The 26,177-nt window shown below is 38.8% G+C and overlaps 1 protein-coding gene across 1 annotated transcript in view; it reads right to left on the bottom strand.

The window, feature by feature from the left end:
- The window catches only part of ak8 (adenylate kinase 8), a 155,903-nt gene that overhangs the window by 64,596 nt on the left and 65,130 nt on the right, over positions 1 to 26,177 (bottom strand). The window contains exons 7-10 of the mRNA XM_063073107.1: positions 16,416 to 16,487; positions 14,927 to 15,127; positions 12,678 to 12,809; positions 739 to 828 (exon numbers count right to left, since the gene is read on the bottom strand). Coding sequence (XP_062929177.1) covers positions 739 to 828; positions 12,678 to 12,809; positions 14,927 to 15,127; positions 16,416 to 16,487 — 495 coding nt within the window. The remainder of the gene's footprint in view (positions 1 to 738; positions 829 to 12,677; positions 12,810 to 14,926; positions 15,128 to 16,415; positions 16,488 to 26,177) is intronic.

Below are 26,177 nucleotides of genomic sequence, written 5' to 3'. Positions count from 1 at the left end.
ATGAATTAAAATGTGGATTTTTTTTATTGTAAAAACAATCCACTTAAATATCTAGTCTTTAATAAATTAACTTATGGATCAGAAATGCTGTTGGAGAAGAAGAATGAAAAAAGTATTAAAAATGGCATTTAAAAATACCTAAATTTTTTTTCTGTGTTAGCTACTGATGACTTTAAACTTTGCTTCATATATTTAAAGAAAAAAAACTTTATGTATGGAAAATAACATTAAAAAAACTTTTTTTGACAAAAAAGAAAAATGTGTTGCACCACAGGGTCCATTGCACCTCTGAAAAATTAAACTCGACAGATTCAAACTGTCCTATTTCCACTTCAAAAGAGCAGGGGCTCTGCTCTCCTCCTGACTCATCTTCAAACAGCAGCGCCCCAGAAACTTTCTTTCAGGCGAAGCTAAAGCAGCCTCCAGCTCCCTTAAGCACTGTACTGGTTACTGTAGCTGCTGCCTATGCCTGTCCTAATTATACCCATGTGAGTCTATTAATCAGTTAGTAAATTATTCAGTAACCCTTCTCTGCCTTCAGCTAGTACAAACATGCTCTAAGCAAGGGCTAGAGGGAAGTGGAGGGGAAGTCCCCATGGATCTCACTCTGAGAAATTCAGTTGTTCAATGTCTCCTGAACTCCCTGTTAATGACGAGGGAGGAAAGCTCTGGTGGTGTCTGAATCTTGCCCTTTGTTCAATATCAGAATACAAGCAGTAGGGGGGTCAGGAACCTTACCTGGCTGCCTACTTTCAACATAGGGTTTAATGGTTTCACCAAATCTTGTCTCAGCAGCGACAGCCTCCCTTAGTAACTGTCCAGAAGAAACTGTAAAAAAAAAGCAGGCACTCTTTAATTAAGAGCATGATTGCTTCCAAAGTTCCAGAGTAGAAAAGAACAGGCAACAGACCATAAGCAACTACATGCTTAATAAATGAATATGGATTGAAACACTAAATAACTGTATGAATCATATTTAATGGAATCTTTATATGTAAAATTTCAAGTTAAAAAAATTCCTTGCTGACTGGTACAAAGTTTGCTTAATTACAATATTACACGTGATCAGTACTTAATGCCTGTTGAACATGGCTGTCATATCACCTGTACTTTTCAAAGTACTGATACTTAATTATTAAAATAGCAAGTCAAAAATAAGACTTCCAAAGGACATATTTTTATTATAATGATGCTTAGCTTAAGAAATATTCAACCTGTGTGTGTACTCATATAAAATAGAGGAACCACTTTCACTCAGGTTCCAGAATCAAAACTCACAGCTGAACTTGAATATGTGATCCGTGCCAGCATTTACTACAGCACTAATATCAGAGGATGCCACAATGTCAGAGATATCCCACTTTCAATTAAGACATTAAACCAAGGACCTATCTGTCTGTTAAAATAAATATTTTTTTAAAACTCCCAAGACGCTCTTCCGTTAGGAAGGGAGTTCTTCTAGAACCTTGGATGACAGGCAGTGCGTGCCCCAATCTAAGCAAAAATCAACTAACCACTGTGATACTGGGTGCTAACTACTCCAGGTTTACTCCTGCTACAAGACTTCCAAAGTCGTCAGTCCATTATGCTATTATTTGCAATATCCTAAGGCTGTAAAAGGTGCTACATAAATTCAAAATTTATTTTCATTACATTCCTTATTCAAATTTTACTAAATCTTCTTTAAAAAATAGATAGCACATCTGCTAAGTGTAAATCCAGTGGGCATTCATTATTAAAAAGTAACTTTATGTATACTTAATAAGCAGCAGAGTAATTATCCAATGTCCCATATAACTGCAGTCCAACTTATATTGCATTGCATCAAATTGCACTGTTTAGTAAAAGGACTCCTGTGCTTAATTTGGAAGCATATTCAAGAGTCGCTATTTTTCTAATATAAAGAAGTGTGATCAATCAGATATTTTCTTTCAAGGCTTAGAATGAAGATATATATCATTATAAAATTGAATCAACCTTATAGAAGTTTACAAGTGTTAACCACTTGAATGTGATTGCTAACCTTAATCTTAACGTTCCTAGTACAAATGGTGGGAATCCAAATGAAAACTGACGATGATATAACTTGAAATAGTTTTAGTGCCCATGTCCTGGACAAAAGGAGGAGGCTAGAGAAAGATGATTGTGTCCTCTTTTTGAAATGTCACTACCCTGGTTTACGTAGTGGCTTGCACATCACATAGACAGCTGGGGCGCAACATCTATGGTCAACCCTGACCAATGGAGGGCCTCATATATGATTGGTGTCATGAAAAAGATCAATTAACCAATGTCAAAACAATAGATAAGGCAGTTTCTGTGCAAAGAGAAACAGAGAACCCTCTAATCTGATGAAGGGTGTTCACCCTGAAATGTTAACTTGATTTCTCTTTCCACCAATGCAGTCTGAGTATGCTTTGAGTATGTTTCTATGTTAATTACAATGACTCTTTCAAGTAAACACCTACTGAGTATTTACAGCACTTTTTGTTCTTATTTCAGATTTCTAGCATATGCAGGATTTGATCTTCAAACTCTAGCCCAGATGCCGTGTGTCTAGAATAACAGATTAAACAGGAGAAACTTCCTTAGAATTTCATTCCCAATTGAGAACTCTATAAAGGTAGATATGTATTTTGCTCTACTTCTTGAAATCTGGTTCCAGTAAAATCACTGCAATCAAATTTCAGATGAATGTACAGTCACTGCTATAACACTAAAAATGCAAATGCAGAGTGATTTGTAAACAAAAAATAAGTCTACATAAACAAATGTGGCAAAGCAGGCAGCATACAAAAGAGAAAAGAGAAAATTAAGGTTAAGCATTCGGCTTTATAAAATATTCAAGATTGAACTCTCATTTTATATCAGTTGTGAAGATTCAGAATGACACCTAAAGCTTTGACAAACTTCTATGAATGAGCATTGGAAAGTATATTGACCGGCTGCATCACAGCCTGGTATGGGAACAACTATGCCCTCTGAATAGAATATCCTACAAAAAGTGATGGACACAGCACAGTCCATCACAAGTAAAGTCCTCCCCACCATTGAGCACACCTCCACAGAGCGCTGTCATAGGAAAGCAGCATCTATCATCAGGGTCCCTCACCACCCAGGTCACGCTCTCTTCTCGCTGCTGCCATCAGGAAGAAGGTACAGGATCCTCAGGAATCACACCACCAGATTCAGGAACAGTTATTACCTCTCACCCATCAGGCTCATGAACCAAAGGAGATAACTTTACTGAACATCACTTGCCGCATTACTAAACTGTTCCCACAATCTATGGACTCACTTTCAAGGACCCTTCACCTCATGTTCCCAATATTTATTGCCTATTTATTTACTATTTGTTCTTCTTTCTTTTTGTATTTGCATAGTATGTTGCCTTGCGCACTGTGCTTTCAATGTGGTCTTTCATTGATTCTATTATGGTTATTGGATTTATTGAGTATGCCCTCAAGTAAATGAATCTCAGGGTTGTATATGGTGATAGTCATATACTTTGATAATAAATTTACTTTGAATTTTGAACCTGGAACAATTGTATTAAAAGTATACACTCAGAAACATCTCTTCTTTGGAAACAAAACTGATTTTCATCAGCATGAAGGTTCCACAGCATTTCCTTCAACAAAAGGTAAATATTTAGAAGTATTTTCTAAGATCAAGCAATAAAAACAGTTTTAAAAAGTTCATGCATTCTCCAAAAGATAGTATTTTTAAATTAGAATGAGACAAAGTATAATACTGAGATGAACTAGCACGTTTTGAAAGAAACAGAACGGCGGAATATTTAAAATGTTGATTTTATTTATTGTTACTTTTACTTCATAATTTCCCCTAAAATTATTGTCTTAAGGAAGCTGTATCCCCCACCTGCAAATAAAACTGAAGTAATTTTAACCCTACAGCTCCCTTTGAGAAATGCCATGCTAATGTATTTACTCAGATATAATGTGCTACCCATTTACAGAAATGTCTAAAAAAAATTCTCTTGCAACAGACTATTCACTGAAATTGTGAGACTACTGTAACTATTTGTGATCACTGGCAAGCAGCTAACTGCTTCAGTTATATCTTGTGTAAAATAGCTACTTTAATGACATGATTATGAGAGAAAATTGGCAGGGAACATAAAAACTGACTGTAAAAGCTTTTATAGATATGTAAAAAGGAAAAGACCAGGCTGGTAAAGACAAATGTAGGTCCCCTACAGACAGAAACAGGTGAATTGATTATGGGGAGCAAAGACATGGCAGACCAATTGAATAATTTGGTTCTGTCTTCACTAAGGAGGACATAAATAATCTTCCAGAAATAGTAGGGGACAGAGGGTCCAGTGAGATGGAGGAACTGAGCGAAATACATGTAGTAGGGAAGTGGTGTTAGGTAAATTGAAGGGATTAAAGGTAGATAAATCCCCAGGGCCAGATGGTCTGCATCCCAGAGTGCTTAAGGAAGTAGCCCAAGAAATAGTGGATGCATTAGGGATAATTTTTCAAAACTCGTTAGATTCTGGACTAGTTCCTGAGGATTGGAGGGTGGCTAATGTAACCCCACTTTTTAAAAAAGGAGGGAGAGAGAAACCGGGGAATTATAGACCGGTTAGCCTAACGTCGGTGGTGGGGAAACTGCTGGAGTCAGTTATCAAAGATGTGATAACAGCACATTTGGAAAGCGGTGAAATGATCGGACAAAGTCAGCATGGATTTGTGAAAGGAAAATCATGTCTGACGAATCTCATAGAATTTTTTGAGGATGTAACTAGTAGAGTGGATAGGGGAGAACCAGTGGATGTGGTATATTTGGATTTTCAAAAGGCTTTTGACAAGGTCCCACACAGGAGATTAGTGTGCAAACTTAAAGCACACGGTATTGGGGTAAGGTATTGATGTGGATAGAGAATTGGTTAGCAGACAGGAAGCAAAGAGTGGGAATAAACGGGACCTTTTCAGAATGGCAGGCAGTGACTAGTGGGGTACTGCAAGGCTCAGTGCTGGGACCCCAGTTGTTTACAATATATATTAATGACTTGGATGAGGGAATTAAATGCAGCATCTCCAAGTTTGTGGATGACACAAAGCTGGGCGGCAGTGTTAACTGAGGAGGATGCTAAGAGGATGCAGGGTGACTTGGATAGGTTGGGTGAGTGGGCAAATTCATGGCAGGTGCAATTTAATGTGGATAAATGTGAAGTTATCCACTTTGGTGGCAAAAATAGGAAAACAGATTATTATCTGAATGGTGGCCGATTAGGAAAAGGGGAGGTGCAACGAGACCTGGGTGTCATTATACACCAGTCATTGAAAGTGGGCATGCAGGTACAGCAGGCGGTGAAAAAGGCGAATGGTATGCTGGCATTTATAGCGAGAGGATTCGAGTACAGGAGCAGGGAGGTACTACTGCAGTTGTACAAGGCCTTGGTGAGACCACACCTGGAGTATTGTGTGCAGTTTTGGTCCCCTAATCTGAGGAAAGACATCCTTGCCATAGAGGGAGTACAAAGAAGGTTCACCAGATTGATTCCTGGGATGGCAGGACTTTCATATGAAGAAAGACTGGATGAACTGGGCTTGTACTCGTTGGAATTTAGAAGATTGAGGGGAGATCTGATTGAAACGTATAAAATCCTAAAGGGATTGGACAGGCTAGATGCAGGAAGATTGTTCCCGATGTTGGGGAAGTCCAGAACGAGGGGTCACAGTTTGAGGATAAAGGGGAAGCCTTTTAGGACCGAGATTAGGAAAAACTTCTTCACACAGAGAGTGGTGAATCTGTGGAATTCTCTGCCACAGGAGACAGTTGAGGCCAGTTCATTGGCTATATTTAAGAGGGAGTTAGATATGGCCCTTGTGGTTATGGGGATCAGGGGGTATGGAGGGAAGGCTGGTGCAGGGTTCTGAGTTGGATGATCAGCCATGATCATAATAAATGGCGGTGCAGGCTTGAAGGGCCGAATGGCCTACTCCTGCACCTATTTTCTATGTTTCTATGAAAGTAAACTTGATCTACATATTTGACCTTAGGTGGGCATTTGCTTTTAATTAGTTAATGCTGATGTCAGAGGTGTTATTGTGACAGAGAATGCAGAGAAAAAAATAGTTTATTTATTCCTGACGAAGGGTCTCAGCCTGAAACGTCGACTGCGCCTCTTCCTATAGATGCTGCCTGGCCTGCTGCGTTCACCAGCAACTTTGATGTGTGTTGCGTTTATTTATTTGTTTAACAATACAGTGTGGAATTGGCCCTTCCAGCACTACGAGCCACACCTGACAAACGTGATTAACCCTAACCTAACCATGGGACAATTTACAATGACCAATTAACCTACCCGGCACATATTTGGACTATGGGAGAAAACTAGAGGGCTCAGACAAAATGTACGCATTCCAAGAGGAGAAACTCCTTACAGAATAGCACCAGAATTGAACTCTGAATTCTGAAAAGCCCTGAGTTATATACTGTAGTGTCATGTTAAAATGGAAAAGGAAAAGAAAATTCGACAGGTTAATGGAGAATCCTCAGATTTTATTTTTAATGCAAAAGGTCTGTGGATAACATCAGATGCCATCCCAGCTAGCAAGTAAGCAAATGCATAAACCTAAGCCTTAGCAAATAAGATTATGTTTTAATTGTGAAAACAGAGCAGTTTCCTGAAACTGGCAAGCTGGTGGCAAGTTCCAGTATTTGTGAGTCTAATGGCACAATCTGCCCTATTTATATTCAAGAAAGCTATTTATACAGAAGAAAGCAGCTCCACAAGTAGACAGGGTGGTGAAGGCACTTCATCGGTCAAGGCATTGAGTTCAGGAGTAGGGACACTTTTTTGAAGTTATACAAGTCTGGGGAGGGTGTAGAAGAGATTTACAAGATGCTGTATGATTTATAGGGAGAGTTTGGCCATGCTGGATCTGTATTCCATGCAGTACAGGAGAATGAGGGATATAGATAAGACGGACAGTAATAGTCTTTTCCCCAGGAGGTGAGTCGAAAACTACAAGGCACAGATACAAGATAAGAGTGGAGAAATTTAAGAGACCTACAGGTAAGTTCTTTCACACAGAGAGTCGTGAGTATCTGGAATGTTGCCAGAGGAAGTGGTGAAGGTGGATACAATTCAACATACAAGGCATTTGAGCAACACACATCAAAGTTGCTGGTGAATGCAGCAGGCCAGGCAGCATCTATAGGAAGAGGCGCAGTCGACGTTTCAGGCCGAGACCCTTCGTCAGGACTAACTGAAGGAAGAGTGAGTAAGGGATTTGAAAGCTGGAGGGGGAGGGGGAGATGCAAAATGATAGGAGAAGACAGGAGGGGGAGGGATGGAGCCGAGAGCTGGACAGGTGATAGGCAGAAGGGGATACGAGAGGATCATGGGACAGGAGGTCCGGGAAGAAAGACGGGGGGGGGGTGACCCAGAGGATGGGCAAGAGGTATATTCAGAGGGACAGAGGGAGAAAAAGGAGAGTGAGAGAAAGAATGTGTGCATAAAAAAGAGTAACAGATGGGGTACGAGGGGGAGGTGGGGCCTAGCGGAAGTTAGAGAAGTCAATGTTCATGCCATCAGGTTGGAGGCTACCCATACGGAATATAAGGTGTTGTTGGATAGATGCATGGAGGGAAGGGGCTTGAAGGGTTATGCGCTGAATGTAGGCATCTGGGACTAGCGGGGGAATGCTGTGGTAGGCATGGATAAGTTGGACTAAAGGCCCTGTTCTAGTGCTGTATGACTCTATGACCATAATAGTGGCATTTTAGAGGCTTTTAGTAGACATGTGAGATGAAGGGTAATGCATCACATAATGGGCAGAAGTGATTTAGTTTACTTTGGCATCATATTTGGCATAGATATTGTGGATCGAAGGGACTGTTTATGTTCTGTACTGTTCTCTGTCCTATTCCCTCCACCATAATGCGATGGCATTGTGCACATCCACAAAATGTTATTTTCCCAGGATAAGCTGACCTTTACCACCAAGGACTGGCACAGCATGTGCATGGGAATAATATACTTGCCAATTCCCCCACCAAGCCTCACACCACCCTGCCTTGAAAATGTATTGTTGATCCTTTGTCTGTGGTCAGTACAGTGTAAATCCTGGAACTCCCTTCTCAACATCACAAGGACAGTGTCTTTACTAAAAGGACTGCAGTGGCTCAAGATGGTACCTCAATGGCATTTTCTCAAGGGCAGTTAAGTTTAGGCAATAAATGTTGGTTTTAGCAGCAAAGCCCAGATACTGGAACAGAATTATACATTTCAATGTGTAAAGCTGCCAAATAATTAGCTGGTGCATTGAAAACACCAATTAAATTATCAGAAGGCAATCAGAATGAGCAAGCACAGTGGAGTCCAGTTAATTGGGACACACTGGTCCAATAATTTTGGCCCAATTGAGTAGCTGCCCCAATCAGACGAAGTTTTATCGAAATAGTTAAAAAGATATTAAAAAAAGAAAACTGAGTAACAAATTATGCATTTAAGTGTAATAATTAGAACGCTACCAAAACTACTACAGTACTATAAAACCATGCATTAATTCTAATAGTTATCAATGGAAGAATTCATCCAGTGTATACAATGAACAAAATCAGTGCAGACACCTCGTGCAAATAACAAACTGCCTTTATACAATGCTGTCGACGACTGCATCCCCCAAATCTTTATTCTTGTTGTAACATTCAAGATGATTGTTGATACCTTCAAATTCTTCATAGCTGAAGGTGGTGATAAATTAGCATTTAGGAAGGAGATGAAAATCTGGCTGAGTGGTAGCATAACAAGCTCTTACTTGATGTCAGCAAGACCAAGGAGCTGATTATTGACTTCAGGTGGATCAATTATGGTTATTAAGATTTACCAAGCATGCCTGCAAGAAAATGAATCTCAGAGTTGAATGTGGTGACATACTGATAATTGGAGAATAAATTTGCTTTGAACTTTAGTTCCTCACTCACTGAAGTACTGGTTAATTCATTTTCACTCCAGTCCATTTCAGGCATCTTTAAGCCTGAATGCTTGAAACCGCAGTGAGCAAAAATGTCCTGAATTGCCTTACTGCTTATTTTTTACCAACTATCACTGACAAAAATCACTGCTTTTTGTACACCAAGATATGCAAATGACCCTATTTAAAAACTGTTTGCTCTAAGCATGGTGTAGCATCTAATGGCTACACAAGTACTTGCAACTGACTCTAGTTAGAACCTGTCTGGCTATAGTCTCCTGCCGTAGTTAAGCAGCATAATGTCCCAAATAAACAAAAGGAACCCTGGCAATTTTCTTGATTAGTTTTTGTTCTTTAAGAGTTGTTCCAAATAATTGGCTGCCCCGATTAACCGATGGACCAATTAACTGGAATCCATTGTATACTGACTCTAATGGGAAGGAGCCAAAACAAGGTTAAAAGTCATATAATTGAATCATCAGAAAATATTTTGCAAAGGTGGTCTGGAAAAGGATGTAATGGCCCTAATCGAAGATTGCCCTGAGCAGCTACGTAAAAGAGAATTATGTTCCATGAACTATGCATGATTTCCCGGGATGCATGCCGAGCCAAACATCAAATGCCACTGGAAGACCATCCACTTGAAAGAATATTTCTTTATCTGTATCTGCTATCTGACTTGTTGACTATTTACAGGAATTTGTTTTTAAAGCTGAGTTTTCTATCATACGCAGTACTTTGATTTTCTGACTCTATTGTTGTTGCTATGTTTATATTCTCCATACTTAGATTTAATTGGTTAAGGGGGTTACTGATCTTGGCAATCACTAATGTGCCAAATATCACAGTAAATGACACTGTTATCAGCTTCACTGCAACATAAAGTCTCTGAGCTGAAGAGAGAGAAAATACTTCTCATTATGAACACTGAGATGCCCCATTTTTATATGGTGAATTACCCACTTCTTTTCAGTGGCATTGTTTGAGACAGCACTATTCACCAGATCACAGAGAGAACTTTCTTTTCTGTTCTTATAATAGTGCCAAGGGATTTTTAACATTCATCAATAGCAACAGAGAACTCTTGTTCTGTTTTTCAAACTGATATTTAAATTGACATTGAGTTTGTGAGGAATATTATATAAAATAACTGCACTTTGGTTCAATTTTCATATGGGTAACTCAATGATACTTTTCTCAAATGTTTGGTGAGAACCACACATTATATTATATGATGAGCTGAATGATCTAATTCTGCTCTTATATGTTACCGTCTATACATACCTTATGATATATATTAATGAAAGATAAACATTTCCCCATTAAAGAAAACTCTTTAGTTTTTGTCTCTCACACTAAACTTGCTGCAATATACTGGTTAAGTGGTCGACTGAAACATCACAAGTAAATGAAAAACAAAATGCACAAAAACGTATTTGGGCTACTTCCTGTACATCATCTAACAGTACGGAGAAGAAGCAGACATGACAGCATTTGAAAATATCATTGCAATAGTGTACAAACTACAGTTGTATTAAGTCTTATTATTTGGAGCCACAGGTGAGAGCTGGGTGGCAGGTGGGGACCAAAGGTGAACGGTTTGCCCCTGGGTAGAGCACGACAAGCCCACCACCAGAGGCGCTACCCCTCCCTGGACAACCCATACAGCTGCCACACCCCAGTACACTGCTTCAACTGGTGGGCTAAACCAGCTGAGGATGGCCGGGAACCTCCAACCCTGGTGAGATAGGGACATGCCTACCCCAGCATGCGAAGCTAGTTCCAGCAGACTGGGTGATGAGCTCAACTACAGGATCCAATGGCTAAGAAGGTGGTGCTGCAATGCTTCGTGGAGAGTGAAGGGTATGACAAGGTACAGAAGGCATCATGGCTATCACCTGCAGCTAGGGAGGTCTCCAGTCGTAACGATTTTTTGTACCATTGAACCAAGATTTTTGAGGCTGAGAGAGTGGAACTGCCACAGTGCAATGGCTTTTTCAGTATAAAACTCCTCTGACACAAGTTTTGGTCATCATTGGAAACAATGGACAACCAAATCATTAAATCTTGTAACTAAATTACTGGACCAGGGTATCCAAAGACCATTGTTTTAGAAAAACAAGTTGAAATCCCATCATATTAGCTCAGGAATTTAAATTCAAGTAATTAAGTAAATATGGAATTAAAAACTAGCATCAATAATAGTAATAATGAAACTACTGGATTGTCAATAAAATCCTTCTGGCTTACTTTAGGCTGGTAAGTTTGCTGTCCTTACCCAGTCTGGCCCATATGTGACTCCAGACACAGTGTGATTGATTCTTAAATGCCTTCTCCATTTAGGGCTGCAGAGTAAATGGTAGCCTCCCAATGAAAATGTGGGGAAAAGTACTGAGGAATGGGTTATTTGGCTGAGGAAAATAGAATAGTAACAACCAAAATAAGTTGATCAGATTGAATTTTTTCACAAAGGAATCTGAAAATATGAAACAAATCAGATGGTAACAGGAAAATGAAAAGACCTTAGTGCCTTCCAATGAACATTTCTGATGAAAACTTCCAATAAACATAACTAAACATCAAAATCTATCTTTATAGATACCAATTTAAAAGCAGTGCTCCTTAGTTAACTTCCTACTTATTCAGAGAAGAGGGTGGTTGGTGCTTTTACCTGAATAGGTGAAGACTAAAAAACATACAGTGGAGAAGTAGGACATTCAGCCTACTTCAACCATGTTTCTGTGATGTCTATCTACTCCAAGAGTTCCCAACCTTCTTTTAATGCCAAAGACCAAAACCATTAATCACGGGGTCTGTGGACCCCACGCTGGGAACCCCTGATGTACTCTAATTACACTTGCCTGCATTAGGGCTGTTTCCCTCTTATCCAAATACCAGTCCAAATGCTTTTTAAACATTGTAATTGCATCTGCTTCTACCACCTCCTCAAGCAGCTTCTTCCAGGAAAATACCATCCTCTGTGTGAGAAACTTAACCCTCAGATCTCCTTTAAATTTCTCCTTTTTCACCTTAAATCTATGACCTCAAAGGCTCTCCTGTCCTGGAAAAAAATACTCTGACTATATATTTTACTTATGACTTTCATCATTTTATAAACCTCAAAAAATCACCCCACAGCATCCTTCATTCCAGTAAGAATAAACTCAGTTTATCCAATCGTGACTTTGACTGTGGAATGATTGTTGGTGCCAGATGGGGTGGTTCGAGTATCTCAGAAACTCCTGATCTCCTGGGATTTTCATGCATTACAGTCTCTAGAGTTTACAGAGAATGGTGTGAAAAACAAAAAAAGAACAATTCCAGTGAGCGGTTCTGTGTGCAAAAACAGCTTGTGAATGAGAGCGGTCAGAGGAGGATGACCAGTCTGTTTCAAGCTGACAGGAAGGCAACAGTAACTCAAATAACCACATGTTACAACAATGGTGTACAGGAGGTACCTAATAAAGTAACCACTGAGTGTAAATATGCTACATATATATATATAAAAATGCCATTGAAGATGGTACGTGGAAACATTGACCTGGCAGCTATACTCTAATGTTCTGCTTCTGGAGGCATTATTGTAATATGAACAGGTCCATGGATTTATAATATACTTACAAACAAATTGTAAAGTTTTAAAGCAACCTATTTATACAAGACAGAAACAGGAAGAGACAAGAGTTCAATAAAGACAAAAAGTCTGACTGAGTTACCACTCACCGTTAACAATCCTGTATTTTTCAGCAATCATTGCTGCCTGCAGGCTTCTACCACTGCCGGGGGGTCCATGGAGAATGATTCTTGGTGTGTAGGGGGCAACGGATCGATGCCGGCTTTGGACATGGCTCAGAACTGTGGAGAATGATAATCATAAAAAAATAATCAGATACAACCCTGAACATTAATAATACTAGAAGGCCAGAAGCTCATGCAGTATGAATCTTGTTAAGCCCCATTTGTAGGGGATTCCTCCTTCCCTCTGCCCCATTTGTAGTAATTATCTGCAGAGTAATTAGATGTAATGATTCCCTGCTGATTAGCTTTCACAGTTGCAAAATGTAGAAAGCCTGCAGTGCACGAGCAGAAAGCATTAAGCTTCAAAAATAAGTTTCAAATAGAATTTTATACTTCTTTCAATCTAGGAATTAATTTCATTGAATAAATACAAATATTCACGTATATGGATCAGTGACCACTAATGGTTTACACTATTTTGCAGAATGGAAGTTCATTAATGGTCAGATAAGTTTATAATTAATATTACAGTGCTTTGTTTAAAATCATATTACAAATCAAATAGTCCTACCATACTGTGACTATGCTCTGCTTGGGCTATCCAGGAGTAATGTGCTTGAAAGCTACAATCCATTAAAGTAATCACAGCAAGAGGGGAAATCAAGCATATTCTGACAGGTTTGACTTTGCAGTACATGTAAAATTATCCTGCATGGACACTGAGTTAACATATATTATATGTTCCTTTCACTCCACTTAGTACAATATATGCTGAAAAGCAGAACAAAAATTTAGAAAACAATATTAAATTTTCATGTTAATGTTGATTGGAAGTTTTCCATTGGTAAATGGGAATATGAAGTTCAGTAGTCTAATATGGTTGCAAATACTAAGATGGGTAATGGACACCTATTTCCAAAGAAAAACCATAGACTTCATGCAGCATTGCTAACTTTTATTGTTGTTCTCTGAGTAGTATTAGTACACACTTCATAATGAAACACACACATATAGATTTAGTTTTTATTTTCAGATTACAGTTTCTAGTATTATTTTATCATAGTTAAATTATAATTTCATAAATGCCAATTTGTTAAGATTAGATTAGATTATGAGGACACGCAGTCCTCTTTTATTGTCATTTAGTAATGCATGCATTAAGAAATGATACACTATTCCTCCGGTGTGATATCACAGAAACACAAGACAAACCGACTGAAAAACTGACAAAAACCACATAATTATAACATATAGTTACAACAGTGCAAGCTATACCATAACTTGATGAAGAACAGGCCATAGGCACGGTAAAGAAGTTATTTTCAAAATATATTTTTATAATATGCCTAATGGTGTCAATCAGTCGGTATCATTCATCTTGTAATTTTGTTCTTAGAACTTTTAGTTGTGGTATATTAAATGGATTAATTCTTAACCCTTAATTATTAATTGGTTTTACTAACAAGGGAGTGTGAACAAGTGATGGTTGGCTACTAATCATTAAAAATTCCTGTCTGAACTAACTAAATAAATAAGTGATAGATAGGAATGTCCAGCATCACGGCGCTGTGATCCTAACCAGAAAAATACATCTAAACTTCAATGTTGGTGTACATCCACATTCACTTTGTACAGGATTTCATTTTGTCACTTTAAAAATCATAAGGAATGCAAAGAACATGATCTGATTTTAAGAGGTGCAGTTTTAAAAGGCACCTGGCCTACTGAATTAAAATACAAAGTAATATTTTGAATGGCTAAGCATATCTTGTTTCACAGTCTGCTGTTACTTGGTCACATCCCCAAGTTTCTGGAAGGAAGAGTAACCTGTACCTACATGATCTTCTGCCGTGTGAATTAAAAAAAATCACTGGATGAGGAATTTCCTTCTTAACACTGCAAAATAGGATTACTGTGTCAAATGTATCTTTATAGGTAATACTCTTGAAAAGGTATTTATGTGCAATTATGTATTTTATCTGTTTATTGAAAAACAAGACATTTTTATACTCTTATGGTCATCAATGCTATTGGAAATCAGTGTAGATGACTATTAGACTGATACCCCAGGGAATCACTTCTTAGCCTAGACTAGATTTAAAATCAATTCCCAGACATTTGACAATCTGTAACAAATGGATGTACCCATGATATCTCTTGCGACCAAAATGGCAGCTATCATGATAGTTTAGCAGTTTTGCTTATAATTAAGTAATCGTTGCGATATTACTTACCCTGTGAAAAAACATCAACACTAGGCTGATCAGCATTAATGATATGGTATTTTTTACTGTAGCTATTCAGTACCCCATGACTGACTCGGCGGTACTCCAATAATCTTTTTACAGTTTCTTCCTCAGTTATCTCGGGAGGTTTCTCCAGACGATTCTGTATCTTGGTTGATGTTGGCCAGTTGAAAATTGTATGATATATTTCTAAAAAAAATTGCACTCTGTTCTTTAGTTATAAATGCTAATAGACTTGTCAAAATACTTCAGCATTTTTTCCTATTCTTCAATCACAAATACTTCTTGATCAATTAAATTTGCGATAGCAAACTCAAACCTGAGTCAGCTAATAATGAAGGTAGTGCAAACATACAGCATTTGAAATGAATGAACAATAGAAAAAGTACTATTAAAATACTTATAGGATCATAGAATATTTTATTCCACCAGCTTTGAATATTAGTAATTAAAATTATACATTCAAAAATGACCAATTGCTCTCCAAATTTTGAAAATATTTCAATTCAATTTAATTTTGATGCAATGGTGTCAAATATCTGATGTCATAAATATCATTGTGGAACAATGAAAATCTGTTAGAGGATTTAAATAAGAACAGTTAAACAGTTAAAGATGAGGAGTTAGGATCATAACAAATGCAAGCCTACTTCTAACAAAATAAACTGGAGACAATGAAGAACATGCTTATTTATTTTAAAGAAAGTATGGACAATAATACTGGGATACCAGCAGGATAAGGAATAGAAACTTGAGTTATTCCCAATGTGAACCTATGGCTAAGCTAGGACAGACAGGTTAGCGAGAGTGTTGGTGTTTCAACACTAGCCCATGCAGGAAAAACAGGAAGGCAAGATGAGGAAATCTTTACTGAAGTGAGTGAATAAAATGCCACAACCATTGGTCATAAAGCATATAATTACTTGACTAGAATTTTGGGCAGAATTGAAATTGGACTGAAAGGTTGCTGTGAAACTGTGAGCACCATAGAGAAAAAATTATCTCTGCATGGAAGTTTGTTCTAGAACAATTGGTAGGCAGGGGTGATAATGATACTTACAGGTAGTCAAAAACTGAAACTAAGCTCTGTATATTAGATAATGTTCTCTTGTGATACTCTTAGTGATAACAGGTTAATATAAACAGCAAACTAACTAGTCTCCTTTTCCCCAGGGTGTAATGAACTAGACACCTCCACCACATTAGGGCTAACAACATCATTATAAATTTTCTTATCCTAATATGAAAATACTTTTAATGTTCCTTGTAATATTTTTGCAAAATGCCACTGAATATACTATTAATTACAATGTATCAGAAGACAAATAGAACAATTAATGTTTTCTCATAGAAAATTGCAGGGTCCAACGTTAAAATAATGCAGTTTAAATGAGATACAGAGGATAAGAAAAGAAACAATGAAAATGTTGGACTTAGTTATAGAAGTATGAGAGTTAACAATTAAGTACAATATTACCTTTGGTTTCTGGGTCAATTCTTTTCCCCAAATTTCTCTCAATTAGCACAGTATCAGGAGCATCAAGTATGACTAAAGGTAGAAGAAATGTAGTTGAATTACATGAGCTCATTAATCAAGCAGAACCCATAATGAACTCGCTTTAAGGTACAGTAAACACTAACAAAGTGCGCAGGTTTGTAACAAAGAAGAAAAATTTGTTCTGAATCTTCCAAGGACTAGCATTTGCAGATTGAATGCCATTCTACATGCACCAGCCCAACCCAAGATTATTTTATATTAATTGTAAGCATTAATTTTTAGGCCAACTTTAAAATTACACACTCAGCAGACTCCATACGGGCAGTTCAAGTCTGCTAGGTAATTGACCTCTTCTGAGTTGGAATAGAAGTGGCAACCACTCTTTAAATATGCGGGTAGAGCCAATGGAAATGGTTAAAAACAGCAATAGATCATCACATGTTTTAAGTATGAATCCTGGAGCTAATGCCGGAATTTTCACTAATATGGTAGTCACCTTTGGTACTGAATATGAGAGCAAATATCGCTCACCATTTGAACTATCAAGTACTGAAAATATATATGGCGTATCTAGGGGAAGCTAGACCCTTGAGAATTTTAATACTACATTGAGGTTATATGTAAACCATGACAATATATCATTATATAAGCTTCTTAATTTACTACATATGGTTCAATAAAGTTTGAAAATTCTAATCCAACAGTAGTTGCCAAATTATGCTTCAATTTTACATACAGACAGAAGGAATAAGTTAGTGTTATAATGCTTATATCATTACCATAAGGGAAGCGTTACTGCAGTTGGAAAAATAAGGCTGAGATTGTCTGGAGGAGCAATGCCAACAGATTTCAATTTGCTTATCTTTGTTTGAGTGACCAATGAAAAAGAACTTATGGACTTCAGTGAGGCCTTTGACAAGGTCCAGCATGGGAGGTTAGTTAGGAAGATTCAGTCGCAGGTATACATGGAGAGGTGGTAAATTGGATTAGACATTGGCTCAATGGAAGAAGCCAAAGAGTGGTAGTACAGAATTGCTTCTCAGAGTGGAGGCCTGTGACTAGTGGTGTGCCACAGGGATCAGTACTGGGTCTATTGTTATTTGTCATCTATATCAATGACCTGGATGATAATATGGTAAATTGTATCAGCAAATTTGCTGATGATACAAAGATTGGAGGTGTAGTGGACCATGAAGAAGGTTTTCAGAGCCTGCAGAGGGACTTGGACCAGCTGGAAAAATGGGCTGAAAAATGGCAGATGGAGTTTAATACAGACAAGTGTGAGGTATTGCACTTTGGAAGGACAAACCAAGGTAGAACATACAGGGTAAATGGTAAGGCACTGAGGAGTGCAGTAGAACAGAGGGATCTGGGAATACAGATACAAAATTCCCTAAAAGTGGTGTCACAGGTAGATAGCGTCATAGAGAGAGCTTTTGGTACATTGGCCTTTATTAATCAAAGTACTGAATATAAGAGCTGGAATGTTATGACGAGGTTGTATAAGGCATTGGTGAGGCCGAATCTGGAGTATTGTGTTCAGTTTTGGTCACCAAATTACAGGAAGGATATTAATAAGGTTGAAAGAGTGCAGAGAAGGTTTACAGGGATGTTGCCGGGACTTGAGAAACTCAGTTACAGAGAAAGGTTGAATAGGTTAGGACTTCATTCCCTGGAGCGTAGAAGAATGAGGGGAGATTTGACAGAGGTATATAAAATTATGATGGGTATAGATAGAGTGAATGCAAGCAAGCTTTTTCCACTGAGGCAAGGGGAGAAAAAAACCAGAGGACATGGGTTAAGGGTGAGGGAGGAAAAGTTTAAAGGGGACAGTGGGGGGGGTGCTTCTTCACACAGAGAGTAGTGGGAGTATGGAATGAGCTGCCAGACGAGGTGGTAAATGCAGGTTCTTTTTTTAACATTTAAGAATAAATTGGACAGATACATGGATGGGAGGTGTATGGAGGGATATGGTCCGTGTGCAGGTCAGTGGGACTAGGCAGAAAATAGTTCAGCACAGCCAAAAAGGGCCAAAAGGCCTGTTTCTGTGCTGTAGTTTTTCTATGGTTTCTATGATTTTCTAAGTATTACATGAATAGTAGAACTTTTCAGTGTTATATTCTGGACAAGCAAGGCACAGCTGATTAACTAGATAAAAAACAAAATTTAATGAGTGAAGATAACTTGCACAAAAAAATCAATTAAATGGATTTTGTTGGTGATATCATTAAATGGACCTGGCTAGTTTTTAAGTAGCTATATTGCTGTCTCCTATCTAATTTTAGCAAAACAACAGAGCAAATCAATTAGTTTCAATTCACCTGAGTGAAGTTATCTTTTCATTAACTTTGATCAATGCCGCCCCAATCACATTGGAACAAGACCAACAGCAACCTTTCATTGAATTATTGCCTTCAACCTATTTCTTGTTTTATTGCTAAATTATTTCACCAACCATGTTTTAGAGTTAATCAGGCCCTTCAGATCAACTTGTCCAACTTCATTTCAATACAGACGAGTATTTTATGTAACTATCACAATTCAAAGAATGCAAGGAGTTTTCTTTTTGAAAGATTTGTTATTGAATGAGAAGTTTCAAAGCAACATAAAGCTTTGCCCCAACCAAGGTATCTTCTTGAGGCTGTCCTCTTTACCTGCATTTAGTTCATATCATCCGTCTCATCCACGAACCTGTCTCCAGGTCCTATTCATGCAATGGGCTGTTGGTTGCATTCAGGCATAAGCAGACATATATCAGTTAAGTGGGTGTTTAGTTGTCTGCAATTTTCTGTTCTGAGCTGTGTTTTGAATTTAATCCACAATCCATATTCAGGAGTGAAAATTGGTTGCTGAAATTAATATTTGCTCTATACCCTAAATCCAGAATATGCCCTAACAGCACCTTAAACTTACTGAACCAATAATTGCAGCCATCCCCCTTATGATTTTATAAACTTCTGTAAGGTCATTCTTCAACCTCCTTCAGTACTGAAACAATTCCAGCCTATGTAGTTTCTCCTCATGACTTGAGCCCACCAGTGCTAGCAACATCCTTGTCTGCACTCTCTCTAGCTTAATTACACCCTGGTGACCAGTACTGCCCGTGATATTCCTGGGTGCAGGACAGGTATGCTACTTTACAAAAGTACTTGTAGATTCTTATGATGACAACCCACATGTTTCAGTGTGTCTGAATGCTGATAGCAGGATTAAGGTCCAAATTCAGCAAGAAATCCAGTGTTTGGACGCAATGAACAAGGCTCTTGCTGGATGTCAACTTTCATAACCTGACTGGGAGACCTCAGTCAGTCCGGATTGGAAGCAGCATCTCCAACACCATCCCACTGAGCACAGGGGCCCCCCAGGGCTGTGTGCTCAGTCCACTGCTGTTCACTCTGCTGACCCACGACTGTGCTGCAACACACAACTTGAACCACATCATCAAGTTCGCTGATGACATGACCGTGGTGGGTCTCATCAGCAAGAACGACAAGTCAGCATACAGAGAGGAAGTGCAGCAGCTAACGGACTGGTGCAGAGCCAACAACCTGTCTCTGAGTGTGAACAAAACAAAAGAGATGGTTGTTGACTTCAGGAGAGCACGGAGCTACCACTCTCCGCTGAACATCAATGACTCCTCCGTAGAGATCGTTAAGAGCACCAAATTTCTTGGTGTCCACCTGGCGGAGAATCTCACCTGGTCCCTCAACATCAGCTCCATAGCAAAGAAAGCCCAGCAGCGACTCTACTTTCCGCGAAGGCTGAGAAAGGTCCACCTCCCACCCCCCCACCCTCACCACATTCTACAGAGGTTGTATTGAGAGCATCCTGAGCAGCTGCATCACGGCCTGGTTCGGAAATTGCACCATCTCGGATCGCAAGACCCTGCAGCGGATAGTGAGGTTAGCTGAGAAGATCATCAGGGTCTCTCTTCCTGCCATCACTGACATTTACACCACACGCTGCATCCGCAAAAAAAACAGCATTATGAAGGACCCCATGCACCCCTCAGACAAACTCTTCTCCCTCCTGCCATCTGGAAAAAGGCACCGAAGCATTCGGGCTCTCACGACCAGACTATGTAACAGTTTCTTCCCCCAGGCCATCAGACTCATCAATACCCAGAACCTGAACTGACACCAACCTACTGTATCCTCTACTGTGCCTATTGTCTTGGTTAGTATTTATTATTATTTATTGTAGTGCCTGCACTGTTTTGTGCACTTTATGCAGTCCTGGATAGGTCTGTAGTCTAGTGTAGTTTCTGTGTTTTTTCTTAAGTAGTTCAGTGCAGTTTTTGTATTGTTTCATGTAGCACCATGGTCCTGGAAAACGTTGTCTCATTTTTACTATGTTCTATACCAGCAGTTATGGTTGAAATGACAATAAGAAGTGGCTTGACTTGATAATTGTATGTTTGTCTTAAATATTGTGGTGAATCGTAACGTGGAGATGCCACCCTTTTCCTTTAGTTCCTAGAACACTGGAGCTTTTGAGAATGATCTACAGTATATTTTGCTTTGTAATTTAATTTTACTTGCCATTTTTATAGTTGGATTAATGAGAGAAGGGGCCACAGCATATACAAAAATAAAAGATAATAAAAGCACGACTGAATTTGAAAATACAGTATTTCCTGGAGGTAGATCAAAATGTTTTTCAGACACTCTAGGATAGCAAAATAAAAACATAACAAACTTGCAACCTCATCCATAGGGAAAAGTTATCAAGAATTTGAGTGTGCATCCCCATGATTTTCCATAGAGGCAGGATATTTTAAAGTATTCTTACCAATCATGTAATTGAGTTTTGTGTTACATCTGATCTGCAAAAATTCCCCTCTTTTAAAATTCACCTACTGAGTGGAAAAAATCAATACAAGATGCTATAATCTATTATTCTGTTTATGAGGAGTTAGGCAAAGCTTTATTTTCCTTTGAAACTTCTCATTCAATAACAGAGTCTTCAAAGATGTTTTTTAAACTTGTTGAATTCTTGAACTGTGATAATCACATGATATACTTATCTGTAATGAAATGGACTTTAACTAGTTAGGGATTTGTAAGAACAATCATATTCTAATTATTTTTCTCAACATATCTTGGCTTCCAATGTGTAACTTTCCTAACTAATACTTTATATTCTGACCAATATAAGCTAAAGTTAATATCCAAATTTGTTATGCAATTAATTAAATTTAAATTTTGTAATTGTTATGAACAGTTCTTAATCTTCTAGCAATTCTTAAGACTTGGAGAATTTGCGAGATTAAAAAGTAAAAGCCAAAGATCAGCATCACGCTCACAATTAAAATACGGCAACAAATTAACTCTCAACAGCTCCATTGGGCAACTATATGGCCGTATCAGCACATTTTACTCTGCCTCCAAAATATGTTGCATTGAAACCAGTTCATTGAATTTTAGAGACTAAGCACAATGTACTGATGTGAGTACATACTAGCTAGTTTAGTGCCTCAGCAGTGGATGAATTTCTAGGTATTAATAATTTAATATTGTTTTTCATGTCAGGTTAATTTTGTTCTAATTGAAATGCAATAATGAATTGTATATTTGTAATACCATTGAGAAGAAATGAAATCAGATGGCTCCAGCAGGACTGGGATGCTCACATAGACTTATAAATAGATAACTGTTTGGATTGGACTGATTAAGAGTACAATATGGTTCAACCTACAATAAATCAGACTCTACCTGTACAGCGCCATAGGTTGCATTGTTTTTCTTGTACATTTTACTGAATATGGAAGTGCAAACACACCAAGAACAAAGAATATATTTGCTCCTTCTTTTATAAGATTTTTTTTTCTAACTGGCATTCATGGTGGGAATCAATTTAATCCAAGCTTAGAATGCAATATTTATAACTCAGTGTTCCCTGATCATGGTTAGACTTCCTACAGATCATTAATTTTTTCATATATTGACTTCCCTGTGGATTTTCAGCTTTCCTCATTCCTATTCCTCAATCAGTATATAGGAATTCCTTGAATTATCACCTCAAGGGACAGCACCAAACTTAATTTCATCGAACCACTAAGTAGACACAATGTTTATATTTAACTAAACACAAATGATTTTGCAGAGTTTCAGAGGTTAAATCAAAGGCATTGTCCAGCAGACCGCATGATACTCTTCGGTTTTAACACTGGCCCAGTTTTAAATTCAGCTCCAGACAGATGGGATGAAAGTCTCTGACAGCTGTTAAGGGTCCTAAATGAAATCAGTCTGAGCAGTCTCAAGCCAATTTCCGACAGTCACAAGTTCCACAAAACTGGCTCCAAATTCAGAGCACTGACACTAACTAGTCGGTCACAATCAAATAAGCCATAAGGACAGTCAAGGTGGGAAATGGCAATGCATTAATGTAATATGGGGCTCTTTGAAGCCTGGAATGCACTAGATCAAAAATTCCAGCTTCCACCGCACTTTCATTGAATACAAAGATAAAAAAACATTCTGATCTCTGACAAATTACTGAACAGAAAACTACCTAAAAGTTAAGAAAAATTATTTTCATTCAACCATCAGAGGTATCGTAATTAATTCACATAATTTTTAGCCAGACAGTGGTGAATTTGTGGAATTTGTTGTCACAGGCAGCTGTGGAGGCCCAGACTTTACGTATATTTAAGGCAGAGGTTGATAGATTTTTGATTGATCAGGGCATGGTGGGATATGGGGAGATGGCAGGAGATTGGGGCTGAGAGGAAAAATGGATCAGCCATGACGAAATGGCAGAGCAGACTCAATGGGCCAAATGGCATAATTCTGCTCCCATATCTTATGGTCTTATGGTAATTTCTATCATTGATTTGCTTAAGCTGGAGAAAATAAAATGTACATAGTTACTAAACACATTGTCTGTAGGAAGATCAAACATAATGTTTCAAAAGGCCTGAAAACATTGGATTAATTTTTTTTCAACCTCTACATTTTTCAGGATTGGGTAGTGTTGGCAAGGCCAGCATCTATTGTTCAGTGCTGACTATGAGAGAAGATGGTGCTTCCATGGTACTGTTGGGAAAGCAGTTCAAGCAACAGTGAAGCAGCAGCAATATTTTCCCAAGCTGAAGATTGTGGAAGAGAACATGTAGGTAGTGGTGTCCAAAGCACTTGCTGCTTTTGACCTCCTTGGTGCAAGGTGCTATTGGAGGAACTTGGGCACGGAGCCATAGTGCTGCAGACGTCACACACTGCAGCCACTGTTTGTCAGTGGTTCAGAGAATGAATGTTTAGGACAGAGGATTGGGTATAAAATAGGCTGCTATGATTGTCATTTTTAACTCCTTGGTCAAAAGAGCAACTAAATCTAATTAAGGTGATAAGAATTTTTGTGACATCAGTGTTCTGTTTTCTGCAAAGTTTTGCTGTTCTACAAATTGCAAAGTTCCAAATGCATACTATCACTGCATGTGCCTGTAGTGTGTGCCCATTCATAATGTCTTGATCATCACATGCAATTTCATTGTGAGAGTAGGGCGCAGTTTTCCCTGTTTTCCCTGGGCAGTTTCACCTGACCAGCTCCTAGTATTCTCTCTCCATGGTTGGCTTATGCCACTGTAATGGAGAGTGCTGATGAGGTAGGTGCAATTTCCACATTCTGCTGCCAAGAGTCACACGTAGACAGTATTTTCACAAAAGAAAATATTTTAAAACTAACTTAACTGTTTCTTTTAAAAGGTGTCCTTATTGGGGCTGGTCACTTAAAACTACGGTGCATAGTAATTTCCTTTCTCAGAGGGTAGTAAATCTCTAGAGGACATGGGTGGTTCTGCTGGTAAAAATGAAAACAAATCCTTAGAAAGAGGTGACACAGGATTTGTAGATATAGGCTGTTTGGGGGTAGAGTTAGGAAACTGCAAAGACCCTGATGGGAGTTATATACAGGTCTCCAAACAGTACCTGGGATATGAGATACAAATTACAATGGGAGATAGAAAAGGCATGTAAAAAGGTCTATACAATATGCACGTAGATTGGGAAAATCAGGTTGGTGCTGGATCCTTAGAGAGGGAATTTGTGGGATGTCTACAAGGTGCCTTTTTAGAGCAGCTTGTGGCTGAGCCCACTAGGAGAACGTCAATTCTAGACTGAGTGTTGTGTAATCAACCAAATCTGATTAGAGAGCTTAAGTTAAAGGAATCCTTAGGGGACAGTGAGCATAATATGATAGAATAACCTTGCAACATGAGAGGGAGAAGCTAAAGTTTGACGTTTTAGTAATACAGTGGAGTGAAAGGAATGGCTAAAGTTGATTCAAAGTTGACAGCAGAACAGCAATAGCTGGAGTTTCTGGGAACAATTTTGAATGCACAGAATAGATACATCCATAAGACCATAAGACAAAGGAGCAGAAGTAGGCCATTCAGCCCATCGAGTCTGCTCCGCCATTTTATCATGAGCTGATCCATTTTCTCCTATTTAGTCCCACTGCCCCGCCTTCTCACCATAACCTTTGATGCCCTGGCTACTCAGATACCTATCAATCTCCACCTTAAAGACACCCAGTGACTTGGCCTCCACTGCTGCCCGTGGCAACAAATTCCATAGATTCACCACCCTCTGACTAAAAATTTTTTTTCGCATTTCTGTTCTGAAAGGGCGCCCTTCAATCCTGAAGTCATGCCCTCTCGTACTAGACTCCCCCATCATGGGAAACAACTTTGCCACATCCACTCTGTCCATGCCTTTTAACATTCCAAATGTTTCTATGAGGTCTCCCCTCATTCTTCTAAACTCCAAGGAATACAGTCCAAGAGCGGACAAACGTTCCTCATATGTTAACCCTCTCATTCCCGGAATCATTCTAGTGAATCTTCTCTGTACCCTCTCCAACGTCAGCACATCCTTTCTTAAATAAGGAGACCAAAACTGCCCACAGTACTCCAAGTGAGGTCTCACCAGCGCCTTATAGAGCCTCAACATCACATCCCTGCTCCTATACTCTATTCCTCTAGAAATGAATGCCAACATTGCATTCGCCTTCTTCACTACCGACTCAACCTGGAGGTTAACTTTAAGGGAATCCTGTACGAGGACTCCCAAGTCCCGTTGCATCTCAGAACTTTGAATTCTTTCCCCATTTAAATAATAGTCTGCCCCTTTATTTTTTCTGCCAAAGTGCATAACCATACACTTTCCAACATTGTACTTCATTTGCCACTTCTCTGCCCATTCTTCCAATCTATCCAAGTCTCTCTGCAGACTCTCTGTTTCCTCAGCACTACCGGCCCCTCCACCTATCTTCGTATCGTCAGCAAACTTAGCCACAAAGCCATCTATTCCATAATCCAATTCGTTGATGTACAATGTAAAAAGAAGCGGCCCCAACATGGACCCCTGTGGAACACCACTGGTAACCGGCAGCCAACCAGAATAGGATCCCTTTATTCCCACTCTCTGTTTCCTGCCAATCAGCCAACGCTCTATCCACGTATGTAACTTTCCTGTAATTCCATGGGCTCTTATCTTGTTAAGCAGCCTCATGTGTGGCACCTTGTCAAAGGCCTTCTGAAAATCCAAATATACAACATCCACTGCATCTCCCTTGATGTTAGTGCTCATTATTAAGGATGAGGTATCAGGCTATCTGGAGGCACATGATAAAATAGGCCAAAATCAGCATGATTTCCTTAAGGGGAATCTTTCCTGACAAATCTCTTGGAATTCTTTGAGGAAATAACAAGCAGGATAGACAGAGAGTCAGTGGATGTTGTTT

Source organism: Mobula hypostoma, chromosome 21 (assembly GCF_963921235.1).
Source record: "Mobula hypostoma chromosome 21, sMobHyp1.1, whole genome shotgun sequence".
Taxonomy (NCBI): Eukaryota; Metazoa; Chordata; class Chondrichthyes; order Myliobatiformes; family Myliobatidae; genus Mobula; species Mobula hypostoma.
Note: the sequence above shows the minus strand (reverse complement) of the source record. Positions and strands in the feature narration are given on the sequence as shown.